This window comes from Filobasidium floriforme (genome assembly GCF_021052385.1).
Source record: "Filobasidium floriforme strain CBS 6241 chromosome Unknown HD553scaffold_14, whole genome shotgun sequence".
In the NCBI taxonomy this organism is placed as follows: domain Eukaryota; kingdom Fungi; phylum Basidiomycota; class Tremellomycetes; order Filobasidiales; family Filobasidiaceae; genus Filobasidium; species Filobasidium floriforme.
This window is the reverse complement of record NW_025763635.1, coordinates 224956-247810: the sequence shown is the minus strand read 5'-3', so window position 1 is coordinate 247810 and position 22855 is coordinate 224956. Positions and strand designations below refer to the sequence as shown.

Here is a 22855-nt window from a genome sequence, read left to right as displayed (position 1 = left end):
CACTGACGGGTGTGTGATGTGGGGTATCGAGTGTGTCCGCGCCAAAAAAAGCGCCAGGCTCTGCTCACACACATCACCCGACCCTCCCTCGCTCGAGAGCCCGAAGATCTCCCTCGCTGGTCCTCTGGCCTCTGGCCTCTAGCCTCTCATGAGCTCTTGATTGGCCCTCCACCTATCTTCGATGGACGAAGGCGACGAGGTTCCCCTTGTGGCAAGACCAAAACACAGCATCAGAAGACGGCTGGGACGAGCATCGTGGTCGTAATCGTGGGTCGTGACTTCCTCCTTTCCCCCCTACGTGATCGGATCGTCGGTTCGAGAGAGACAGAAGACGCGCGAGATCGTTTTGAATATTCGGACCCGCGTTGCTCCCACCCCACCCCGAGGTTCGACGACGTTCATACACTACTACTTGAACACAAACAACAACGTACATCTCTCGTCTTGTTGGGGATTTCCTCCCGTTCAGATTAGACGTAGCTCTTTGAAGAGCGAACGCATCCGCTCTTGCTCATCTTCCGGATCGTCGAATTCCCGGTTTCCTGGCTTTGGTCGCGTGCTTTTTGAACCGAATCTCAAACCCCGCGATGCTCTGCTCAGCTCGACGACCTTAATCGACAAGAAACCATCGATCAACCACTTGGACGACCTGCAACTACCGGCAGCCTCACAAACATCTCATAGGCGACATCTTCCGACTCGATAACGATATAAACGAATCGTAGGTGAGTTTCCCGATACATCTACGGCTTCGGCGACAAGCACGTTGGAGCTGACTATATTCGGCTCACTTCGATTCGGTCTGGCCAGCATCTTAGCCTTTCATCGTTCACATCTTCCCAAACACCAGTCGAACGAGCTCAAGCGGATCCTCGCGAAGCTTCAATACCCTCCTACATATACCACCAAACCGCATCCGACTACTCTCGAGCTGATGCCATCCTGGACGATCCCCACGGTACCTGGATTCGAACACCCTCTAGACGTATTGAACAACGACCATTTGCTACAGGGAGCAAACGGCGGCAACTACATCCACAACTCGACCATCAGCAATACCAACATCACTGTCAACAACAACTTCAGCAACCCTACCACTCATCGCAACGTGGCCGAGGATAAACCCGACGCTATACCCGAAGAGAGACGTTTCCACCTGAGTTTGGGCCTGGCGGATCCTAGGCTGCAGCAAGGCTCGCAACACTTGGGCTTCGGATCACTCGGTACTGATAGCGGTGCATTGTGTAAGCAAGATGAATGCAGCGAGTTGTGTCGCGATCGATGTCTACGGTTAGGCTGACTTACCTCTTTCGATTTCCTGTCGTCTGCAGCGGAGATCCTCACCGCGACCCACGAACACCCCTCACTCTCTTTCAAACCCGCTCTCACGGTCTTACCCACATCCAACAACTCTCGCTTCAGACAACTGTTTCAGCAAAAGATGGCAGCCGAAGCTAGTCGACAACACGGTTCGACGGATTCGCCCAACGGGAGCGAGCGAGCGGGAACTGCTCCTCAACAGCAAGACCCCAGTCTCGACCAGAGCCGTCCCAGTTGGGCTCAAACCAACTCGATGGCGTCAGGTCACAGCAACAACGACAATAATCTCGCTGTAAACACCGCTCAGGCTGAAGAATTGGCCGGTTACGGCCGGGAGGGAGATCAGGACAATCTCGCGAGACCTGCTACCTCGGACGGTGTCCTATACCTCAACAACAAGAGCCCTGCAATTGGGGCGCAGTCCCAGTCCGGCGAGCGTCATCCTGCGTCAGCAGATGCCAATCTGCCTGTCCCCTTGCCATCGTGGCAAAACCCCATGGCTTCGTCCTCTGGGTACAGGCCGCAGCCTCAGCAATCTCCTTATTACCAGCGTATGCTTGCGGCGAAATTGGCAGCGGCTCAGCAGCAAGAGGACATGGGCGTCAAGGACGAGAGCAGCAACTATATGCCTTCCATGAACCAGTCCGACATTGCGTACATGCCATCCACTTACAGCCCGATGTACCAGATGTTTAGCGGTGGCGGTGGTCTCGATGGCCATTATCAGGCGCAACACGCTCCGCAGGGTCACACAGAGCCTTGGAACATGCATGCTCAGCAGGCTCATCATCAGCAATATGGTCCCGGTTCGGAAGACGCTGGCTACCTCGGTCTGGTCAACAGTGGTAGCAACCACAGCGGCAGTCACAACGGCGGGTACCCGGACCAGTACAACGGTCATGCCGCTGGGACGCCTTGGAACCAGTATTACCCGTCCGACGGCTCCAACTCGAGAAACCCACAGGGGACGCACTCTCAGACACCTCAACCGAGCGTGTCTGGCCAGTGGAACCGTCATGACGGTAACAGCGAATCAGAGGTACCTCCTCCAGCCGTCGAGGACTGGATGGCGGCGTGGCCTCATATCAAGAACCCTGGACACGAGGTTCCTGCCAAACCAGCACCTGCGCCCGCATCATCTTCCCGCAAAAAAGTTGATACAGAGCCCAAGCCCAAGAAGGACAGTAGCGCGGCGGCTGCGAACAAGGCAGCTGTAGCCGGAGGGGATGCACCGAAAAAGGCAGCTTTGGCTTGTCACTTTTGTCGAGGGAGGAAGCTCAAGTGAGTCGCGAATTGCTATTCCGGTCCATCCGCAGTCAAGCAGCATCTTACTGACATCGATTTCGCCGCAGATGTGACGCCATCCGACCTACCTGCTCTCATTGCGCCAAGCGATCCCTGAACTGTTCGTACGACGTAGAAATCCGAAGGCGCGGACCGGGAAAGAGAAAGAAGGAGCTTTTGGCTCAGCAGCAGGCCAGGGCCAACGGTGAACCGTATCACTCGGACGATACCAAGAACGGTTCGAGCAGGAAACGCAAGTCTGGGCACGGCGAGAACGGCAGCGAGCAGGACGACGGCAGTCCATCCGATTCGATCGGATTGAACTCGGGTCCTGACATGAGCGTGCAAGGCACATCATCGAACGTCGACCAGTACTCGCAACAGGCCTATTCGGCGCACTCGATGTCTGCGCCATACGATGCCTACCAGCAACAACAACACTACAGCAACCAGATGTACCCCTCCAATCCCGTCGAGGCCTATCATCACTCGGCTTACCATGCCGCTGCGTATCATCAGCAGTATGACGCCGTCTCCAACGACAGGAGTCGGCCGATGTCTCACGGCTACGAGGTGCTGGGCGGTAGCGGGCCGTCGTACGGACAAGGTTACCCTAGCGAACGCCCAGGCGGTGCCGGTAGCGACGAGCATCAATCAAAGAGGGTGAAGCTGGAGGGGTAGATGTCTCTGCCATGTGGCTATTGCGGAGAAAAGCCAGTAGCCGATGGGCAGATTGCGGTGCTGAGCAAATTATACTCTGCCTCTGGAATGAGAGCCGTTTTCGAGATCTGGCGTCGACACACAAGCGGTCCGTTCCCCGTTTCCCATTCTCCTTATTAATCAGCCATCAAGGTCATCTAGGCTCGGCGTAGTCAGTTCTGTCAAGTCGTTGTATTCGTTCGGTCTAGTCCTGTGGGCAGTATATCTCAGCATAGTCTCGGCAAGGATCTCCATGAACTTGTGATCATGGCTTTGCACGCTTGACCTTGGACTCTGCGTTCACCCTCGCCTAATACTCAATGACGTTTCTGACACAATCACCGCTAATCCAAGGCGATCGATTCCATCAATGATCAGTTATCAGCTATCAGACGATCATTGTCCATGACCGTAGTCTCGTGGTTGGAGCATAGATAGCTAGATACTCGGCATCGACCATGTCTGGCCTCGTATCGTCCGTCCGTAATACCCTCCTCCCGGGTCACCGTCACCCCGTACCCGACACGCCTACCTCGCCGGTACACCATGCCTGGACCCTCTCCCGTACCCTCAGATCGTACCTCCCGGATTGGTTCCTGGTGGTCTCTCTATGGATCCTTCTCTCCTTTCTCGAACGGATTGGCGGACACAAGCGTCACTTTTCCTTGCATGACATTTCCATCCAGCACCCGCTCGTTCAGCCAGAGACGGTCGGGTACAAGCTGTTGCTCTTCATCGCCTTTGGGATCCCGGTGTTATTCGTCCTCCTCATCAGCTTGGGGATATATAGGAGCAAATGGGACGCTCATAACGCCGTATTGGGTGTGACGACGTCTTTTACGATCACCGGCGTCGTCACACAAGTGATCAAGATGGGTGTCGGTCGACCTCGACCTCATACCATCGCCGTCTGTCAACCCCCACCGGGGACGACCGATCCGCCCATGTACGGCCTGTCCGACTATACCATCTGTACGCAGACGAACAAGCACCTGCTGGACGACGCTTTCAAGAGCTTTCCGAGTGGACATTCGAGCCTTTCGTTTGCGGGCATGGGGTTCTTGGCTTGGTACATCTCGGGAAAGTTGCATGTGGGGGACAGAAGGGGTTACCGGGTGAGTGGGGTCGCAATGTCGTCTTCATCCTAATCCAAATTTCCATGAGTATGAGAGCGAATTTTGAGCTGATCAGTGTCTCATTCTTTTTTGCCCCTGCGATCATTGTCAATATCTTCTCTCTTTCCGACGTTGTATGGATCTTTCTGGACCCGACCTAGACCCGAGCGTGGTTGGCCATGTCCCCGCTCCTCGCATCCGCCATGGTCGCCGTCTCACGTACAGCTGACAACCGACGTGAGTACTCTCCGCCGATATCCCATCCAAACCTGCTTGTTCCTTTTTTATACGTTACGACTAGCGATTTTTGCCTACCTACCTATCTCGAGATACCGACTTATCGAATTTCAATCTGATCGGCTTGCTGACCTTTCTACCACTTCTACTCTTTGTTCACTCGCTTGCTTGAAACTTTGGGATGCGGATGATAGATCACTGGCAAGACGTCACCGTCGGCTCGCTTTTGGGACTCGGAATCTGTAAGTCGAACAAGCACCATCGGTCGACGAAGACAGGTCGGGTGAACCCGCCCGTGGAAGCACGGTGCGAAGGCTAATTCGGACGTGTCTCTCGTATTGTGGTCGTTTTCGTAGCTTATGTGGCCTACCGAGCGTATTATCGTACGTCCAGCCCGCTTCTCGCACATCCCGTCAATTGTAACTAATCAACACCTTTTCCCATAGCCGCCCTCTCGCACCCCTCATCCCACCTTCCCCTTGCGCCGCGCGACCTCCTCCCCTCCGAGATGGGTGACGGGGACGAAGAGGACCAGCAGGATCGGATCGGGCGCGAGTTCAGGGACGAGGATGGGGATGGGATGGACGATCGGGTGGTGCCGAGACCGAGCGAGGAGCAGGTCTGGAGGGATTAGGATAGATGACTTGGCGGGAGGCAGAGTGTGGTTGTTTGGATCGGGTGGTCAGTCTGAAATAGGGAACCTTTTACCTGGGTGAGCGTATTAGATGGATTATAGATTCGCTTGATATAGTTGATTCGCGTGCATATAGGATGTCCGTTCTCTCATCACGTCACGACGGGCGATCTTCGCACACGAAACTGCTGCCCCGTACTTCTCCCTATCATATAAACATCTGCACATCCACAAAGTCACACTTGTTCTTCCTTCTCATTGTTATGACCGTTCAACCTGTACTCCATATCCCTGGCTGTGTATATACCTCGACCTTGACCGATTTGAGCACCTTTTCGCCCTCGAGGGTACGAGCGAGGCTGTGATCACCATTCGAGCAGATCACTGATCACTGATGCTGATTGTATGACTTCCACAGCCTTCCGATCCTGAGTCCTTCCATGGCCACCTTGCCCAGCCTGCTCCCCTTCACTAACCCCTTCAGCCTTTCCCGTCTCCGATCCCCGTCTTCACTCAAGCTCAGCTTGATCAGCTCGTCATCCACCTAGCAAAGGACAAACATGAGGAACATAAGAAGCAGGGGGGCATCAAGAGGAGTGCGGATGAGGCTGAGATCCAAGAGAGTGATGGTTTGTTCTATCAGTGACCGCTAGGAGCGGTTACGGTACATAATCGCTTCTCCGCAAATACACACAACGCTCGAGTTTTCAGTCGGCCAGGAGGGTTGCATATGAAGTGCGCGTCTTAGCTTAACCCGGCAGAAACTGGATGCTAGAGCAAAAGCTGCGAACGACGTGGCGCTTCCGCCTTCGGTCTTTCAACGGGGCTTCCCTTCGAGCTGCAACGGAAGCTGTACTTGCCCGCTCCTACGCTGTTCTTTCTCTTCCCACTCTTCCGGGACGGGCATACATGATCCCGACCTGGCGCTATCAGACCAAGCTTCTTTGATAGCATTTGTCCATAGTCACCAACTTGGCTGCGTTTCACCAACCCGCGCCCGCGTTACAACGGGCGCTGTTGATCGATTACAAACGCCGTTCGTTGCTTGGTAAATCTTCCATCTACCAGTACACATGTGGTTGATATGACCATCTTAATATTCACCGTAGTTGGTCATCAAAACACCTTCTATTGAGCGCACTCGGCATATCTCAATAGGTCTTCACGTCGGAGTGTTTATATAGGCTGGTCGAAATCTGGACACCACTGAAAAGAATGTCGATAAAAGATCATCCGCACACAAGCCTTAGAACAGACGTCTATCCAATCCACCGATCAATCAACTAAACCTCACAATTACGACACAATCGAGATGTCGACCCAAGGAATTGCTTCTGAACAAAGAGTCTTCGCGGTCGCTGGCGGCGTGGGAGGTGGAGAGTTCCCCTCGGCCAGCCTCGGCAACTACGTCGTCAAAGCGCTCTTGGCCAAAGGGAACGAAGTCAGGGTCCTCGCCAGAAGTCACTCGCTCGAGTCTCCCGCTGCCAAGGACTTAGTAGAGACCGGCGCAAGGGTCATCGCTGTCGACTATGGCTCTCAGTCGGATCTCGACGAAGCGTTGAAAGGAGTCCACGTCGTCGTGTCCGCTCTCAACCCGTCGGCCGTCCAAGCGCAACATGCATTGGCAGATGCTTCGAAGCGATGCGGTGTCGAGCTGTTGCTACCTGCGTAAGTCGACTTTAAAATCTCGGCCAAACCGTTTTCGATCGTTGACTGTTCTTCCGACTGTATCTTCGCCCTCGTCAGCGAGTACGGGCCTAACAGCCTGGAGATCGACGAACAGGTGGACTTCCCCGTATGGGGCAAGCAGGCTTACAGGCAGTACCTCGAAACCATTGGCCTCCCCTACTATGCCGTCTTCTGCGGGCTTTTCGCCGAGTGGGCCGAGGGCTTCATCTTGGGCGCCGAGCCTGAGAAGAACGAAGCTCGGATCGTCGGGAAGGGTGACAAGAAGATCAGCTTTACGGCCTTAGACGACGTCGCCGAGTTTATCGCGGTGACAATTACCAGTGAGTTGAGATCGTCATTGCGGCAGGCTTTCATTCCTAAATTATCTGCGACGATGTTGACACGTGTCCCAAATTTCTTGCAGCGCTTCCGATCTCTAAGCTATCCAACGTCTGTGTGGGTATCTCTGGCAGCGATAGAACCTGGAACGAGATTGCCGAATTCCTTCAAAAGAAGCGACCCGAACTCAAGGTCATCCACGAATCTGTCGCCGATACCGAAGCAGAGTTCGCCGAGACTAAGAATACACTCCTCTGGATCAAGTTGCATATGGCTAAAGGGCTGGGAACAGGCGAGGGGTTGCAAGGCTTGACAGCCAAGTCGCGAGAGCTTTACCCTGAGTGGAAGCCTCGAAGTGTGGAGGAGTTTCTCTAGATCAATTCTCGTCGAGACCGTTTGAGATCGTAAGCGGGGCCGGCAGGAGCGTGGCCTTGTGCAGGCGAACAACTTGAAACGCCTGCTTCGTTCGTTTATCGGACATATATACCAATAGCATTTGTTCAAATGGGATCGCGGTGGCGTTGAGGAGGATTTACAACAATGGCATCTCTCGTCCGAGTCATCCCGAGTGTCGGATCAGTTCGCGAAGGATAACGATAAAGTGCGAACATCGATCATGTGACATAGTTTAGCTGATAAGAAGCAGTACAAGGAGATCTCGTATATCGTTAACGGATTTTTAATTGTGTATGGCGTAAATATGACATGATGCTAAGGCAAAACCTTGTTACCCAAAAAAAGACGCAATTCAATCGGAAGAGCTGTATCGTCTTGCTGGAACGTCTTGTCCGTCCTGGTAGGATGCCCAATCGCGATGCTAGTGGTGTCGAGGATATCCACCCTCGAACATTCCAGAGAGCTGACTCAAGTCCAAAGCGTTCTGGAAGGACCTGGCCTGAGCCAGGTGTCCAAGCCCGTTCGAGTCTTTCTGGCCATCAAGCCCGATCCACTTGCGATCGGGCGAGGTGATGGGGGTCTTGAGCTCGAGCATGTCGTCCATGTCGATCAAGGTCGAGCTGCGGGTCATCATTGATGCTGGTGAAGTCGTCTGATCGTAAGATTGTCGTTGTTTTTGTTGTTGGTGAGGAGGAGAGAAGGATTCCTCGGGCGTGTCAAAATCGATGAGCATGTCGGCAGGAGGCGCGGGCCATTGAGTATTGGCACCATCTTTGAGTGAGGTTTCAGCTTGATATCCGGACGCCTGCAGGGGATGAATGGTGATGCTCCCATTGTCGTCAGTTGAAGCGAGACTCATCCTGCTAGGGGTATCGGCCGCTTCGGCCGCGGTGGACTTGATATCCGCATCCTCTTCAGCGGGCTTGGGCAGCATAGAGGTTTTTGGGATCTCGATGCGCTTGTGAGTAGGGGAGTCGGATTCGGATTCAGAATCGCTAGGGGGTTTGATCACTTCATCATCATCGACGGCAGGTAGAGACTATCTCAAGCGCAAGTGAAATATCCGATCGCAACCGTCAATCAACCCGAAAAATCATCTGATATCGGATGCTCAACCTGGACTCACGCTCCAGATATCCCCCGCGGCCACATCGAACGGGTTCGTCTTCGGGGGTGGGCGCTCCGGCTTCTTTCTCCCTCCCGACGCTGCCTTACCACCGGCACCACCGCCGACCCCTCCTCCACCTAGATGACGCTGAATTAACCCTTTGGCCGCCGGACCTAATTGTTGTCGCTCATCCATCGGAGACCTGGTCGGGTAAGATGCTCCCTCTCGCTCTCGATCGGCATGAGATTTGCCGGAGGTCGACCTTTGCGGAGGAGCTGGGGTACCCCAGCCTGTGGTCTGTGTTTCGGTGGAAGGTTGACCCCAGCCGGTGCTTTGACGATCGGTAGAAGGTTGACCCCAGCCGCCATTCGTATGGCTTGACGCTTGATTCGGTCTACCCCATCCATCGTCCTGTCCAACTTTCCCACCACTGCTAACACCCCACCCACCGTTATCCGGCACCTGGACTGGTCTGCCCCACCCGTCATCCTGTACCTCCGCCCCTCCTGTAACAGCCGTAACACCCCATCCGTCACCCTCCTCTTTCTTCTCTTCCTTCTTAGCCCCAGTGCCCCATCCATCATCCTCCGCCTCTCCCATATTCTGATCCTGATCTTTATCCTTGTCGCTACTCTCGCTCCCTCCGCTTCCCCAACCGACATCGGAACCCCTGACGTCCATCCCATCGACCTCGTCCTCACTACCGGGGGCTCGAGAAGCTGAAGCCTGGTCCACCGACCTGGTCCACCTTTGGATATTGGTTGCCGGAGTGTCCCAGTCGGAAGATGTTCCTTGAGGCTCGTTGTGGATGTGAGGAAGTTGGGTCTGGGTCGATTGTTGGAAGGTCTGAGTTTGATCTAGATGTTGATGTTGTTCGGGAGCAGGGGTGTTCCAGCCAGAAACAGAAGGAGAGGTGATGACCTGCTTAGGGTCCTTGATCTCGATCGCCCTGCTTCCTCTCAACATCGGTAACCCCGTCGAAGCCGGCACCGAAGCTGGCGCTGGCGCTCTCCATCCGCTCGCTATTCCTTGTCCAGGCTGGCTGTGGGTCTGGTTAGGGAGACCGGAGAAACCGGAAAGCTGGGGTGGAGGCGTGGCATAGTCGTACCACCCCGAACTTTCAGTTCTGATAGGTGCTACGTATGCGGGTTCGGGGTAAGGTTGGTTCGATCGGAGTTGTTGTTGTTGGTATTGAGATTGTTGTTGGTAAGATGGTTGATATTGATGTTGTTGATGACGAGGGGCCTGAGTCTGAGAGTGGAGTTGAGATCGCGGTTGGAAGTTGGGTTGAGGGAACGGCTGTTGAGCGTGGGACTGAGCTTGAGATCTCGCCGACGCCTTGTGAGACTTGGAAGAAGAGGCGTTCGATCGAGGTCGAGATGGATCGGTCGGAGGAGGGACGTCCCATCCGGTCGATGTAGCTCTTTGATGATCGCTCTGGGGATTATCGTTCGTTCCCCATCCGCCTGGAGACGGTTCGTCTGGATTCTGATCCTGAACCTGGTTCGTCTGATCCCACCCGGACTCTGTCTGCACCGGCTTTCCCCATCCCGAATCGTCCTTCTCCTCCGCCGGCTTTGTCGTCGGGATCGTTCCCCAAATGTCACCCTGGTCTCCACCGCTAGCAGCGGTCTCACCTCCTTCGACCTTGCTCGCACGCCTCCAATTCCCATCAGATGCCGATCCGACCGCTCCTCCTGATCGTTCTCCCCACCCTTGTCTCTTCTGCGGCTCGGTCCTCTGGTTCTCCTTTCTCTTCTCCTCCCCCTGATCGGCAAACGAGACGTTGAGATCGACCCCGGCGTTTAACCTGGATTGACCCCACCTCCCCCTCCCAGCCAAGGGGATCGAATTGGTACTGCTTCCCAATGTTCCACCGCTATCAGGACCAGGCCCGCCGTAGTTGAATGTGGCTTGTCGGGAACCGTAGCTGGGGTTTTGTAAGCGAAGATGAGGTGGAGAGTCGTAAGAGTTGGGAGGGTTGCGGTTGTTGCCTCCGCCGAGGAGGGCTTGTCGAGAAGGATGCATGGGGAGGTCTGAAGAAGAGGGAGTGCGGTATGATCAGCTGACGCACGGTGGCTCTCAATGATTGTAGCTCCGACGTACCTAGTCTCGCTTCGTTCTTGTGTTTGACTGAAGTTGAAATGGATGATCTGTCAAGGTTGAGAAGGGAGGCTGAGTTTGATGATTCATTCACCTTGGACGCTCAAGGGTCGATCTTATATCATCGCTCCCTTCCCTCGATCCAAGCGCATCAAGGGAAGGACATACACCCCATATTTGCGCTTTTATTTGGCGACGTCCAAGTTGCTGCTGATGGATTCCAGATCCACTTTCATCAAAGGAAGGATGTCGGGGTGGCACAGGGAGCAGAGAGCACGGGCAGATCTCTATGAATTCTGCCATCAATCCTCATCGCTCATCACATCAGACACGCGCGACACGGAACGTAAAGCAGGATGGGCAGCGGGAATCTTTAGCGCGTCACAGCCATCACGGGGTCAGCCTGAAACGCATACCGTCGTCCACCGTGCAGACGACACCAAGGCCCAAGAAGACCACTCTTTTCCCTAGACATGTTGAGATCACTCCTGATCTTATTGCCCCTACCATCATCAATATTGGGATCAAATACCTTGTAAACAACCAAGTCCTTCATCTTCATTGAATCTGAAAAGAGGCCGCAATCCGACATCTCTGGGCGTTTAACTGTCTTGGTCCGGGACCCTTCATGCCCGGCTTTGATGCTCCCTCCTGAACATATTTAACGTACTCGCTGTTGGTGAGTCTGAACTTCTTGGAACTACTGTCGATGCCTATAACAAACTGGCGGTCACCGATCTGACTGAGCGGCTTGTTCTGTACGACAGAAACTTACTGAACTTCACCCTTGCTGGTGCACTCACACTCAACAATAAGCCCATCGTCTTGGCTTCCGGGTTGAGAAACTGTAGAGTACCAGCATGGCAATAGATCCTTATGTACGCAGACATTGGTAGCTCTGATGTTGAGCAAGGCTCAAATTCAGATGAAGGCTGGGTACGGTAATATGGCACAGTAGGGTTGCGACAAGATCTCTCTCATGGAATATCCTGCTCTGGCCTGTGCGGTATAGTATAAGTATATAACCCCTTTCTGATCTTGATGACAACCTATGCGTCAAATTTCCACACCCTGACCACCCCTTCTCCTGCACCTCCTTTCGCATCCCCATCTTCGCCCTCCGTGCCCTCATTGTCGTCTAGCATCAACCCGACAATCGTATCCTCGTTGAAAGCCAGGTCTTTGACTTTCCCCTTCTCCGGTCCTCCTCCGGCCGAGGACGACGAGGTAGGCGAAGCGAGCATCAACTCCCTAGCAGCAGAGACTAACGATAAGGGGTGGGTGACAGGCGGGACAGGTAAGATCTGTCGCTTCCATCCGTCCTGCCCAGAACTATGATCGGCCTGTCCTTCTTCTGCTTGTGCTTTTATCCGTCGTCTCCCTTCCTTGATCTCGACTACCCCATCCTTCCTCCTCCTTCCGTCCCTCTCCGAATAATCTTCGTCGTCTTCGTCTTCGTCCTCGGCATCCGGATCCGCATCCGCCGGCTGGACCGTAGCGCCCCGGTCTAAACTCCAGACCAAGACCCTCCCGTCTTCCCCTGAGATTACGCATCGTCCGTCTCGCAGTGCGACCGACCTGATCCCAGATCCGTGCCCTAGGAGAGTCTGGGAGTGTTCTATGACCGGCGACCTTGACGCTGTGTTGGTTTTTGGGGTGTCTTTGCGTGTGATCCTGGACCCAGATGAGTTCTCGTACCCATTCTTGCTCTGCGTCCTGGTCGGAATCTTGTTTGGGGTGATGGAATGGCCAACCCGGTAGACCTCTACCAGATCGTCCTTCCCAGCTAAGACACACCACCCTTTATCCAGTGCCAACACCCTCGCCAGAGCGCCCGGACGGGTCTTTACCCCGACATACGGCTCGCGCTGATTTTTAGAAGACGAGGAGGGTCGGACGAGCTCGATCGGATCTGGAAGGTCGATCTCAGGTAAGGGCGTCCAAGAAGATGTCAGAGGCTCTGTTCTTGTCAAAGAAGTTGTCGTAGGTATCGAAACGGATAATCGGACCCGGATCTCCTGGATCGAAGGTTTCCAGCTCCTCGGGTAGATCGGGGAACTGTACCCCAATCTGATCACACACGTCGAGCTCTTCCTTTTCGATCTCTCATCCTCTTCATCGTAGTCGTCGTGTTCCCAATGCTGGTCCTCGTCCTCGTCGCCTCCATCGAGGTTCAGGCTCGCTGGCCAACTGGCCACCGCCGAGTGTATCACCTTGACCAACCTGGCGCTCCCGCTTTGCCCATGCTCAACCCCGTCCCCGGTTTCGTAGATGGAGATATAAAATCCGCCAGTGACGCCGACGACCACCCTTCCCCTCAATCCTACCAGGACGACCCTCTCTTCCGGCGGGGGGATGTAGTGACGTTTCCTATTCCTCTTGTTCGCAGCGGGAACATGTACAACCGACCTGTTCCATATCTTCCCAGGTGCTCGCTCGACATCCTCGATCCCATCCGCATCTTCGACGTGATTCACATGTAGATCAGGTTGATGTAGGGTCAAGATGACAAACCCTCCAGATCGATAAAACAGGACCAAGCGGAGATCATCGGTATCGCCTGATTCAGACTCGTCCGTAGCCATAGCCGTGATGTAATCGGGTCGGGAGGGGGAAGACCAGCCAGGCGGAGGTGGGATCAAGGCGATCGGACGGTTCATCGTGGTCATCGTGCTAGGCGTTATTGTCGTCGTTGCGGTATCCTTCGTTCGGGAAAGTTGGGTCATGATAGAATTGTTTGGATTGGGACCGCTGCCAGACGCTACGGGATTGGTTTGAAGGGGTCTTGAATCGTGTACGTGCAAAAGCGGTGAATTCGGGTATGCGACCAGTACGAAACTTCCAGCCAGACAGAGGAGTTGTTTAGGTACCAGAGCTTGAGTATGTGGTTCTTGACGGGGTCGGGGTGGTGGATGTGGTATACGTGTGCGAAGAGGACCGAGTCGTGGGTTGTAGGTCATGCCAACATCGCCCGAGCTGACGGGCGGTAGTGGAAATCCAGGCGGATGGACCGGATATGGGGATGCGTCTGCTGACGGAACGACCGTTCTCCGCGCCAGTGTTGGTGAAACAGTCTCTGTCGACCTCAAGGTCGTCCGCCTTCTTGATGGACCAGGCAGATCATCCCCATCCTCTTCTCCCTGTCGTTGACCCCTCCTGGACATTACGCTCGGCGAAGGAGATGGGGACAGTGAATGCGTGACGGCGTTCCCCGTCGACCAATTCGTGCCGATTCGCATCAGGGTCTTCCAATCTACGCTCCCGGTGTCCGACGAACGCCGTGCGGGAGGAGTCGAACGGGGCGTCAGAGGAAGAGGTGTCGCGAGAAGAGATATTTCGTTCGGTATCCTTGTACGTCCGTGCGTATGGGCTCGTAAATGGTGCATGCTGGGATAAGGAAACCTTTCTGTCAATCGCAATCGAATCAGCATCAGTTCGAGGACACCTGCTTATCCGAAACAGTATGGACAAACTCACCGAGGTACATCTTCTTCCACAGACTCCCATCCTCGCCCATCCTCCTCCAATACCGACATACCCGCTCGACATTGATGAGCTCGTCCACCGGCAAGAAGGACAAGATGAGCAAGAAGATTTCGGCCGAATTGAAGACGGCACTACGGGCGGCAAGCTCTGTATGTTCCGAAGGTATTGAAGTCGAAGTCGAAGATGTTGCTGATATTGATGTTGATAATGATGTTGCTGAAGAAGGCGAGAGGCGAATACGCTTGTCCGGCCGGTCTGGCGAGGTAGACCACCGCCGTTTGGGTCTAGGTTCCGGGTCCATACTGTACAGCAATTAATCGAGAGCCTTGGACGGATATCTGAACGTAAGTCTATAGTCTATATGTCTATTGATATGGAGGATCCCAACTCGATAGCCCAAAGGGTCCCTTATCCTTACTTGACCTTACTCGACCTCCACTTTTGATGATGAACCACGATCCTCCCCTCTCCTCCGATCTTCGGAAGCAAAATCGCTACCGATCTCTCTCTGCAACACCCGGTCGAGGTCGTCGTGCCCGGTGGATGCCGACACAAGCGAGCAGCGAGCAGTCAAGATTGCTGCTAGCTGCTAAGCTGCTAACTAGGTGACAAGAGTCAATATCCGTACGATCACTCGGATTCAAGCGAGTGCGATAAGACGAAATTGGGTAGTCTTCCTGGATCCTGGAGCGTTCATCAACAAACTTTATCTCGATTCTCACTCGAACGACGCCGCCCTCTCAATGTACTCGATCTGCACCTCTAGATGGACAGACGATCACATCGCTACCACATCCTAGGCCGATCAGACGAGTCGCTCCCCACCCAGCCCTGCCGGGCTCACTTCCGTTTTCCGTTTTGGTGACAAATCGATCGTAATCATATCATCATCATACATCCCCGTTCCCCCCTCCTCCCGGCCACACCTTCCGTTCCCTTCAAAACGTTCCATTCCGTATTTCTCCGTCTGATCCTGCATGCGTGTGGTATGAGATCCCGGTAGAAAGGATGGGGAAGATCTTTGTCGGTCAAGTCGATGTTGACGAAAGGCGAGGGCCAGCCATCGGGCTAAGCGCTTTAGTCCGAACCGGTGGCACGGGCTGTTATCGCGAGAAGTAAACGCAAACATATATCATCAGCTTATCTACCCAGCCTGAGGCATTCCGGAGACCCGAACCGGACGCACTGTAAACCCATTGTCCGTGGTGGTGCACGACCTTCTTGATCAAACCCATGTCCTCCAAAGTCCTCATGGCCTTTCGGGCCAAAGAACCGTTGATCTTCATTCGCTCGATGAGGACCGACTGGGAGATCATCTTGTAGGTAGGGACCTCCTTGAGGATCTTGTCGCTGTGAAGAAGAAAAGGAAATATCGTTAGGATAGGTAATGTAGTTTCGAGATGGTCGGACAGGTTTCGTTCGACGTACTAGGTGGGCTTGTCGACCATGACGGCGTTGTTGGCCTTGTCCTTGACCTTACCCTTGGACCACTTCTTCTTCTTACTAGAGACGTAGGGATCGTGAGCAAGTCAGCTTGCCAGTCCATAGCCACCGAAAGGCAATCTGCGTGGATGTCCTCGAGAGAGAGAAGAGACTTCAAGACGGTTAACGGCGGGACGGCTGAGCAGCGAAGTATTGATTTCGGTAGGGCGAAGCTGGAGGTCTTGCAAGGTCCGTCTTGTCCGGTATTTATCGTCTCTGATTGCTATCTTGTTCCGTGAAAACCGAATCCTTGATACGATTGCCCCTCGCTCCCACTTTATCCCTCCCATCGTTCGATGCAGCCATTCCTTGCCATCTTTCTCGTTGCCGTCCATCCATCCTGTTCTCCTTCATTCCAGCCGGTAGTCCTCTTGATGTCCCTCTTCTTCTCTCTCGAAACATCCAGCAGATCGCCATGTGAAGTTTATCAACTTACCCGGCACGAGAACCGGCCTGAGCGGCAGCCGCGATTTGAGCCTTGGTCTTGGGAGGCATGTTGAGTCGATCTTGAGGTTCTTCCTAGACTGAACTGAAGAAGAAGAGGGTCGAGTCGTGTATGTGATGTCGATATCAAGTTGAACGGCGAGAGGGTAGATTGCGGTACGAGCCTAGGGGCTGACGCTAGGGAAGCAGCGGGCGAAGGGATTGGGCGAGGCCGAATGGGGGCGAAGGGGGGGAAGCCAAGGGCGACGCGCACTCAGACCCGCGAGCCAAGGAGCCGCGGAAGCTGATTCGACGCAGTCAAGAGGGAAATGATAGGGCTGAGACTCGAAGACGACCTGTAAAGTCCGATACTAGAAACGCGTTCAAGGAAAACGGCTTGAAACAAACGATCTTCGCGAGAGTTGGGGAGCTACTTTGTATCAGGCTGAAACAACAGTCACCACGGCAGTAGTCGCAGCAATGCGGCCAAATAAGTTCGTTTCATGACTCGAATGTATGGTATCTGAGATCCGACGTAGAGTCGTCTCGCTTGTACAACGCGGCTTCGCATATTCATGTTCATATCACTCGCCCAACTCTCTCCTGATCCGCTCCCTGACCTCCCTCAATCTCCCTCCACTCGTCACATCCCTCATGCTCACATCAGGCTTTCCGGGGGAAGCCGGCGGTACAGCCAGATAATCCGCCGAGGCGATGGCGGTCGTCGTCACCTGGATGGCAGGCATCTCTAGCCATTCTTGTCGAGCGATCAGACGGAGGACGAGGAAACTCGGACAGAGGGTCGTCAGCAAGATCAACGAGTCCCTCGCTTCAGCTGTAACGAGCAAAAAGCGTAACACCGCCCTGTTTCAGTTTCGCGTATCGCGCGTGTAAGAGATTGACGATGAACATGTACTCACCAGCGCTTATCGGGGTCTTTGAGCTCTTAACCACGATGTCCACCACTTGACTCATCGGGAAAGCTCTCCTCCTCGTCTTGCTCAAAGGAGAGCTGTTGATCCCTCCCAATCCTCCCGAACTCGAACCAGGTGCTCCGGGACTCGAATCGATTCCCGAATTGCTAGGAATAGATGAGAATAGCCTGTTCAAGAAGTAACCGTCTTGTCAGCAATGCAAGTTATCAGGTCGCCCATATGAGTCGACGACTCACATCCAGACCCCTTCAGCGACACCTTCCAGCCGACTCAGCGTACTCCTCCTCTTTAGCTCGGCAGCAGCGTCGACTTTCGTCATGTTACCAAGTTTGGCATTCAGCGAGACGTCGCCCGAGCTGGAAGATGCCGTCGGCCGGTCCTTGGCCGTCCTCGCCTTGATCTACGGTAATCGAAAGGACAATGTCGTCAGCTACGAGTCTCTGGTGGTCTGCATTCCCGTGACTGACCCTATCATACAAGGCCTGGCGGCGGTCTGCCACGCTGTCCTTCTTCCCTCCGCTGCTAGATCCAGGTGCAGACGAAGAGCTCGAAGGGATGCTCTCGACCCGTCCAAAGACGTCCTCTTCGTCCCTCACAAGCGGTTTGACAGGGCTAGCCAAAGCTCCGGAACGAGACGGGGTGAAGAGACCGTACCCGGGCGTGCTGCCTGCCGTTCTCGAAGTAGCGATAAGTTTGCGTGGAGCAGGAGGCGCTTCAAAGGCGGGCAAGAGCGACCCCGTTCGGACTGCACTCGGACTAGCCGAGTGCGCTGTCGACGGGCCAGCAGTTGCAGACGGAAGGTTCATCTTGACTTGAGGCAGCTTGGGGATCTCGGCCATAGGCACGTTGGGTACCATGTCCTCATCGTCATCTTCGTCCTCTTCCCCCCGCCTTGCAGCTCCTTTTGACCTGGCCGATCGTTCCTTGCAGACCTCCCACCACCTCCATACTTTGGCTTCGAACCGCTTTCCTCGCTCTTCACCTCCTGCACTCCATCGTCCCAGCGCGCCCATCCCAACGCTCACCCCGGCATTGGCGCCGATCTGGGTGTGTAAAGAGTTTCGCAAGGAAGCCACCTCGAGCGGGGTCAAGTGGAGCGTCAGCCCGATCCCATGCGTCGTCGTCCTGCGAGACGTGATCGGGTCCAACGTCCTGGCCAGGGTGATCAGGTAATCCCCAGCCCTGGTCTTGCCTCCGACTTCTTTCGAACTTTCTTGTTGCAACGCTTCCAGGTTGTCGAGCGCCTTTTCGTCGCCCTGCCACCCCCAGATCCAGACCAGCCTTCGTAATTCAGTGATCCCGAACCGCCTCTGGCAGGTCTTCTCGACCATCCCCTTGATCTGAAGGAAATTGCTCAAGTCGACGAGGTCGACATCGAGACCGTTCCCCTTAGCGTTCTCCAGCTCGACTTCCAAGGGCGGGAGGATAGGCGGATGAGTCGCCAGCCATAACCCCAAACTTAGGTCGAAGGCCGAGTGTAGGAGTACAAGCGTCTTCAGATGTCCAGGGAGGATCTCTAGCTTGCTCTTCCCCGACGGATCGGTCACTTTTCTCTTTCCCGGCGAACCTGCGATAGACTGGAACTGCGTACGTAGTCGGGGCGGGGTAGAAGGGATAGTCTGTCCGGGCAAGAACGGCTTGGATCGGGATTGAGGAGGCGGAGTGGAAGGTCGTTCGGAACCGAAAGCGACGGGCAAGACGTTCTGGAACCTAGTTGCATGTTCCGATTCCCGGGACTGAGGCGGTGTGGGGAATGGTGCGAAAGGAGGGTTCGGGGCGGGTGCTCTGCTCATTCGAAAAGATTAAGCGTAAGCCGCGAGACACGCCTAACGATATATGACTTCGACTTACCCTTGTTGCACACTACCGGCCCCGAAGTTCCTCCTCTTCTTCTCCCTCTCCCTCGAAGGCGGCGGAGTCAACATTCCGCCCACCCCGGTCATTTTTGCTACGGCTCCATCGTCTTCCGAGCCAGACAAGTCCACAAACTCGTCAGCAGTCTCGACCTTGCCGATGGAACGTTTCCGGCTCTGCCGGATCGTCGATGGTCCGCTTGTGGATGTCGATGTTGATGTTGATGAAAGAAGAGTCGTCTGGTTCGATTGCTTGTTCCTAGTAGATCTTCGGGTAGGTGTTGATGTAGACATGGCGTTATCCGAACTTTGCAGAGTGGTCCTATGTTGCTATGAAATTATGTTGAGATGAATCCTTTCGAGTGCGGAATTTGTTGTTGGTTGAAGAATCCAGTTCCTTGTTATATGGTACTTGTTGATAGTTGACAGGTTTCGAAGAGAGAAAAATTGGCGATACAGTTGTCGAAAGGATGAGGGAAACCACGGGTTACCAAAGGAATAGTCGAAAGTGTACCTTGTTCAACAAGGCTTGCGTGGTCCTAGAGTCCGGGGGGTAGAGGAAGATTGTCCAGATGCGTTCGAGGTAAGAGATGGATCCTGTACTCTTTGGAGAGGTTGCAATGTCGAGGCAAGAGTTGGGTGGATGAGAAGCAAGAATCTAGGTTGAGAAGGCTATTCGAGAGGACGCAAGATCGACCGAGTGGTGTTTTGCTCGGGATCGAACGGTGGGATTCGCGTGAGGATAGATGATAGGGGGAGAGCAGAGAGGGTTACAAGACTGAGATGGATAGGATAGTGAGTGGAAGGGTTGAAGGGGAAAGGGATGGTAGAATCGGATCGAAATGGTCAGTCTGAACCTCGAATTGCTCTTTCTGGGATGTTGAACGATGAATCTACTCTACTAGCTACTCGCGCCATCTCCCAACGATGACGGACGTGAGCGATCGATAATGACGCGGACATCCAGGGTAGACATGATCTGGGAAAATGTTCAGATGTCCGCCTGGTCACCCAATCTCAGAAACGCCTGCGCCTTGCTCATCGACCTTGTCATGATCGAAGTGTGGAAGATGTGAGACGGCTTGCTCTTCTCCTTGCTCATCTTACACCAAAGGCTCGTTGCGGTAGATCGTTATCAAGACGCTCAAAAGTTGAAACATAGATCTAGCGTTATCAGAAGCTAGACGAGCATCGCCAAACCTCGCCAAACTATAACAAAAGGATAGCACGAATCCAGAATGCGTTACTACGAGAACAAGTTCCCCGAGGTGCGCTCACGAGCTCTCCTGCGACCCTGGAAGATGGTGTATTGATCTGTGCTGTTCGTGGTTGCGCTGGAACAGGTGGACCAGCTGGTCATGGTCCAGGTCAAGCAGATCGCCGAGATGGGAGCCTACGTCAAGCTCGTGAGTCGCCCTTGCCGTTCCGGTCCTCATCCTGACCCGGCTGGTCTAGTGTAATCTAATACCGTTGTTTCGAGTCATCAGCTCGAATACGACAACATTGAGGGAATGATCTTGCTGTCCGAGTTGTCCCGAAGACGTATCCGATCGGTACAAAAGCTCATTCGAGTCGGAAGGAACGAGGTCGTCGTTGTCATGAGGGTTGACCCTGACAAGGGTGAGCCAGGATCCGCTTGATTATCCGTCTTCCGCTGTGAGAGAACTGACACCATATTGCGCTCGGCTCGGCAGGTTATATCGACTTGTCAAAGCGACGAGTCTCTGCGGAAGAGGTCATCAAGTGCGAGGAGCAGTACGAAAAGGGAAAGGCCGTCGACTCGATCATCCAGCAGGTCGCCAAGAAGTGCGACGTCGATGCCGAGCGACTGTACGAGAGCGTCGTCTGGCCCCTGGGAAAGAAGTATGGACACGCTCATGATGCTTTCAAGCTCGCCGTTACGTGAGTCCAATTCAAGTTTGCAGAGCCTCTCGGATTCTTTTTCGAGTCGTGCTAACGGGAAAGACCTGGGTCTCGCCTCTTGCTGTAGGGAATCCGACACCGTCTTTGAATCCCTCGACATGACCCCCGAAGTCCGCTCGGAACTTCTCTCCACCATCGCCCGACGACTCACCCCCAAGCCCGTCAAGGTCCGATCGGATCTCGAACTCACTTGTTACTCTTACGAGGGTATCAACGGTATCAAGGCCGCCCTCCGTGCTGGGGAAGCTCTGTCCACCGAACAGGTACCCATCAAGATCCGACTGGTCGCTCCGCCTCTCTATGTGATGAGCACAACTAGTACGGATAAGAACGCGGCGATCGAGTTGATGGAGCAGGCTTTGAGCAAGATCGGAGAGGAGATTGAGAAGTACGATGGTAACATCAACGTTGCCATGAGGGTGAGTCGCACGATGATAGGAAGTTGGAGGACCTGCCTCTGATGACTGACACCCGATCATCGATTCTCTTTATGTCATGCGCTCCAGCCCAAGGCCGTCTCCGCCGTCGAGGACGATGCTCTCGCCCGACTCATGGAGCAGGCAGAGAGGGAGAACGCTCAGATCTCGGGAGACGAGGACGAGTCGGAGGAAGAGTAGATGTCGGACGCCCGGTGATAGTAGCACTTTTGTATATCGAAGGCATAATGTGCGGATGGATTGTCGCTTCAGTCAAGAGGTTCGGGTCAGTGACGTAGCGGATCGCGATTTTGGGTGTCGTGATGTGGAAGTCGTCAAGTCGCACGGCAAGCCCAGGCTTTTTATTCTGTCAAAGTAGCTACAAGGTGTGCAGGAGGGCGTTCGCTCAAAGCGGCAATTCGAGACCAATGAATTCTGCGTCGCCAGGACTTGATCCTTCAATCGAGTGTGGATGGCCGAGCGAAGCATAAAGTATCGTAGTCTCAAGGCAATATCGTTTTCTCCATAAAGCTGGGTATACCCTTCACGCGCTTGTGCTTAGGTCTGATCGCGATAGCGCCTCGACCTCTCATTTATCGTTGATCAATTGGCTGCTGGTCAGGCACTGTGTCGCCGCTTCCGGCAGAAGGCAGACTGCGCGAACAGCTGTTCCTGTTCCAGTTTCTAGGATAACGCCCTTGTGGCCTCCCGCCCTCTTTGATCCATTGGATTGAATTCAGCGTGTTTCGCATAGAGATCTAGACCCTGGGACACCAATAGGAATTGGTACGCTGTCCCATACAGATTTCGGTTGGCTTTGATTCGGGACTGGACCTGATAAGTCTCTGAAAAGGAGGGGAGTTGCCATCGCCTTTCGGTTGAAGAGATTACCAGATAATAATTGCAAACATGAAAAATGAAGCCGCTCCATCGCTTCATTTTAAGATTCGTTCAGCGACGAAGTCTCATGGTTAAACCTGAGATCGTAAGTGGGAACCGTCAACTTGCTCGAATTGAGGACCACGAATGTGACAACAGATGGTGATAGGGAAGCCCCAAAGTCCCAAAGGGTCTGGCTCATACTCTGCCGACGCCAATATCCGATTGCTATCTAGGTGCTGGAAACGGCCTCTTTCATGTATCGGAATCCATGCCGTTGATTGACCAGGATCATACCCAAAAGGAAGATTAGTCATGGACCCGAATTTTCAACTCATAAAATATCCAAGGTGTAACTCGGAATACCAGTTCTGTATCATTAAGTCATTCTGAGAGGGATGTAGCGGCATACAAGGCACTGAAATTTGATCATGTGCAGAGTATTATAACTCGCTTTCCGGCCTTCAAAGATATCCTTCTGCCATGAAACAACGCTCAGTCTAGACTATCTATCATTTTAGCTTAACTTAGCATATCGACTGGACTGGTAGCACG

General features: G+C 54.0%; 8 protein-coding genes across 8 annotated transcripts; 4 read left to right on the top strand and 4 right to left on the bottom strand.

Annotated features, from left to right (window-relative positions):
- Positions 1 to 934: 934 nt before the first annotated feature.
- On the top strand, positions 935 to 3285 carry HD553DRAFT_343064 (uncharacterized protein; the record flags this gene model as incomplete). Its single annotated transcript, XM_046182832.1, has 3 exons — positions 935 to 1244; positions 1332 to 2601; positions 2673 to 3285. 3 exons carry the CDS (start codon positions 935 to 937, stop codon positions 3283 to 3285), a joined length of 2193 nt encoding a protein of 730 aa, XP_046035655.1.
- Positions 3286 to 3761: 476 nt separating this feature from the next.
- Positions 3762 to 5289, top strand: HD553DRAFT_343063 (phospholipid metabolism-related protein; the record flags this gene model as incomplete). The annotated part of the gene is made up of 5 exons (XM_046182831.1): positions 3762 to 4418; positions 4580 to 4655; positions 4850 to 4897; positions 5012 to 5038; positions 5102 to 5289. 5 exons carry the CDS (start codon positions 3762 to 3764, stop codon positions 5287 to 5289), a joined length of 996 nt encoding a protein of 331 aa, XP_046035654.1.
- Positions 5290 to 6270: 981 nt separating this feature from the next.
- HD553DRAFT_357204 (NmrA-like family-domain-containing protein) lies at positions 6271 to 7728 on the top strand. The gene is made up of 3 exons (XM_046183868.1): positions 6271 to 6957; positions 7036 to 7298; positions 7382 to 7728. Exons 1-3 carry the CDS (start codon positions 6602 to 6604, stop codon positions 7669 to 7671), a joined length of 909 nt encoding a protein of 302 aa, XP_046035653.1. The 5' UTR covers positions 6271 to 6601; the 3' UTR covers positions 7672 to 7728.
- A 103-nt stretch (positions 7729 to 7831) lies between these two features.
- Positions 7832 to 10828, bottom strand: HD553DRAFT_350740 (uncharacterized protein; the record flags this gene model as incomplete). The annotated part of the gene is made up of 2 exons (XM_046183560.1): positions 7832 to 8731; positions 8819 to 10828. The coding sequence occupies 2 exons, from the start codon at positions 10826 to 10828 to the stop codon at positions 8114 to 8116; spliced, it is 2628 nt and encodes an 875-aa protein (XP_046035652.1). The 3' UTR covers positions 7832 to 8113.
- Positions 10829 to 11723: 895 nt separating this feature from the next.
- Positions 11724 to 14766, bottom strand: HD553DRAFT_53460 (uncharacterized protein). The gene is made up of 2 exons (XM_046184294.1): positions 14381 to 14766; positions 11724 to 14309 (listed from the first exon to the last, which is right to left on the bottom strand). Exons 1-2 carry the CDS (start codon positions 14688 to 14690, stop codon positions 11953 to 11955), a joined length of 2667 nt encoding a protein of 888 aa, XP_046035651.1. The 5' UTR covers positions 14691 to 14766; the 3' UTR covers positions 11724 to 11952.
- A 472-nt stretch (positions 14767 to 15238) lies between these two features.
- Positions 15239 to 16478, bottom strand: HD553DRAFT_313192 (ribosomal protein S25). Its single transcript, XM_046180203.1, has 4 exons — positions 16308 to 16478; positions 15818 to 15892; positions 15576 to 15739; positions 15239 to 15489 (listed from the first exon to the last, which is right to left on the bottom strand). Exons 1-4 carry the CDS (start codon positions 16364 to 16366, stop codon positions 15467 to 15469), a joined length of 321 nt encoding a protein of 106 aa, XP_046035650.1. The 5' UTR covers positions 16367 to 16478; the 3' UTR covers positions 15239 to 15466.
- Positions 16479 to 16738: 260 nt separating this feature from the next.
- Positions 16739 to 19565, bottom strand: HD553DRAFT_53415 (uncharacterized protein). The gene is made up of 5 exons (XM_046184293.1): positions 19081 to 19565; positions 17697 to 19014; positions 17466 to 17629; positions 17215 to 17396; positions 16739 to 17129 (listed from the first exon to the last, which is right to left on the bottom strand). The coding sequence occupies exons 1-5, from the start codon at positions 19374 to 19376 to the stop codon at positions 16879 to 16881; spliced, it is 2211 nt and encodes a 736-aa protein (XP_046035649.1). The 5' UTR covers positions 19377 to 19565; the 3' UTR covers positions 16739 to 16878.
- A 597-nt stretch (positions 19566 to 20162) lies between these two features.
- On the top strand, positions 20163 to 21866 carry HD553DRAFT_297286 (putative eukaryotic translation initiation factor 2 alpha subunit). Its single transcript, XM_046178540.1, has 6 exons — positions 20163 to 20350; positions 20426 to 20488; positions 20570 to 20702; positions 20777 to 20984; positions 21073 to 21424; positions 21512 to 21866. The coding sequence occupies exons 1-6, from the start codon at positions 20321 to 20323 to the stop codon at positions 21620 to 21622; spliced, it is 897 nt and encodes a 298-aa protein (XP_046035648.1). The 5' UTR covers positions 20163 to 20320; the 3' UTR covers positions 21623 to 21866.
- The last annotated feature ends 989 nt before the right edge of the window (positions 21867 to 22855 follow it).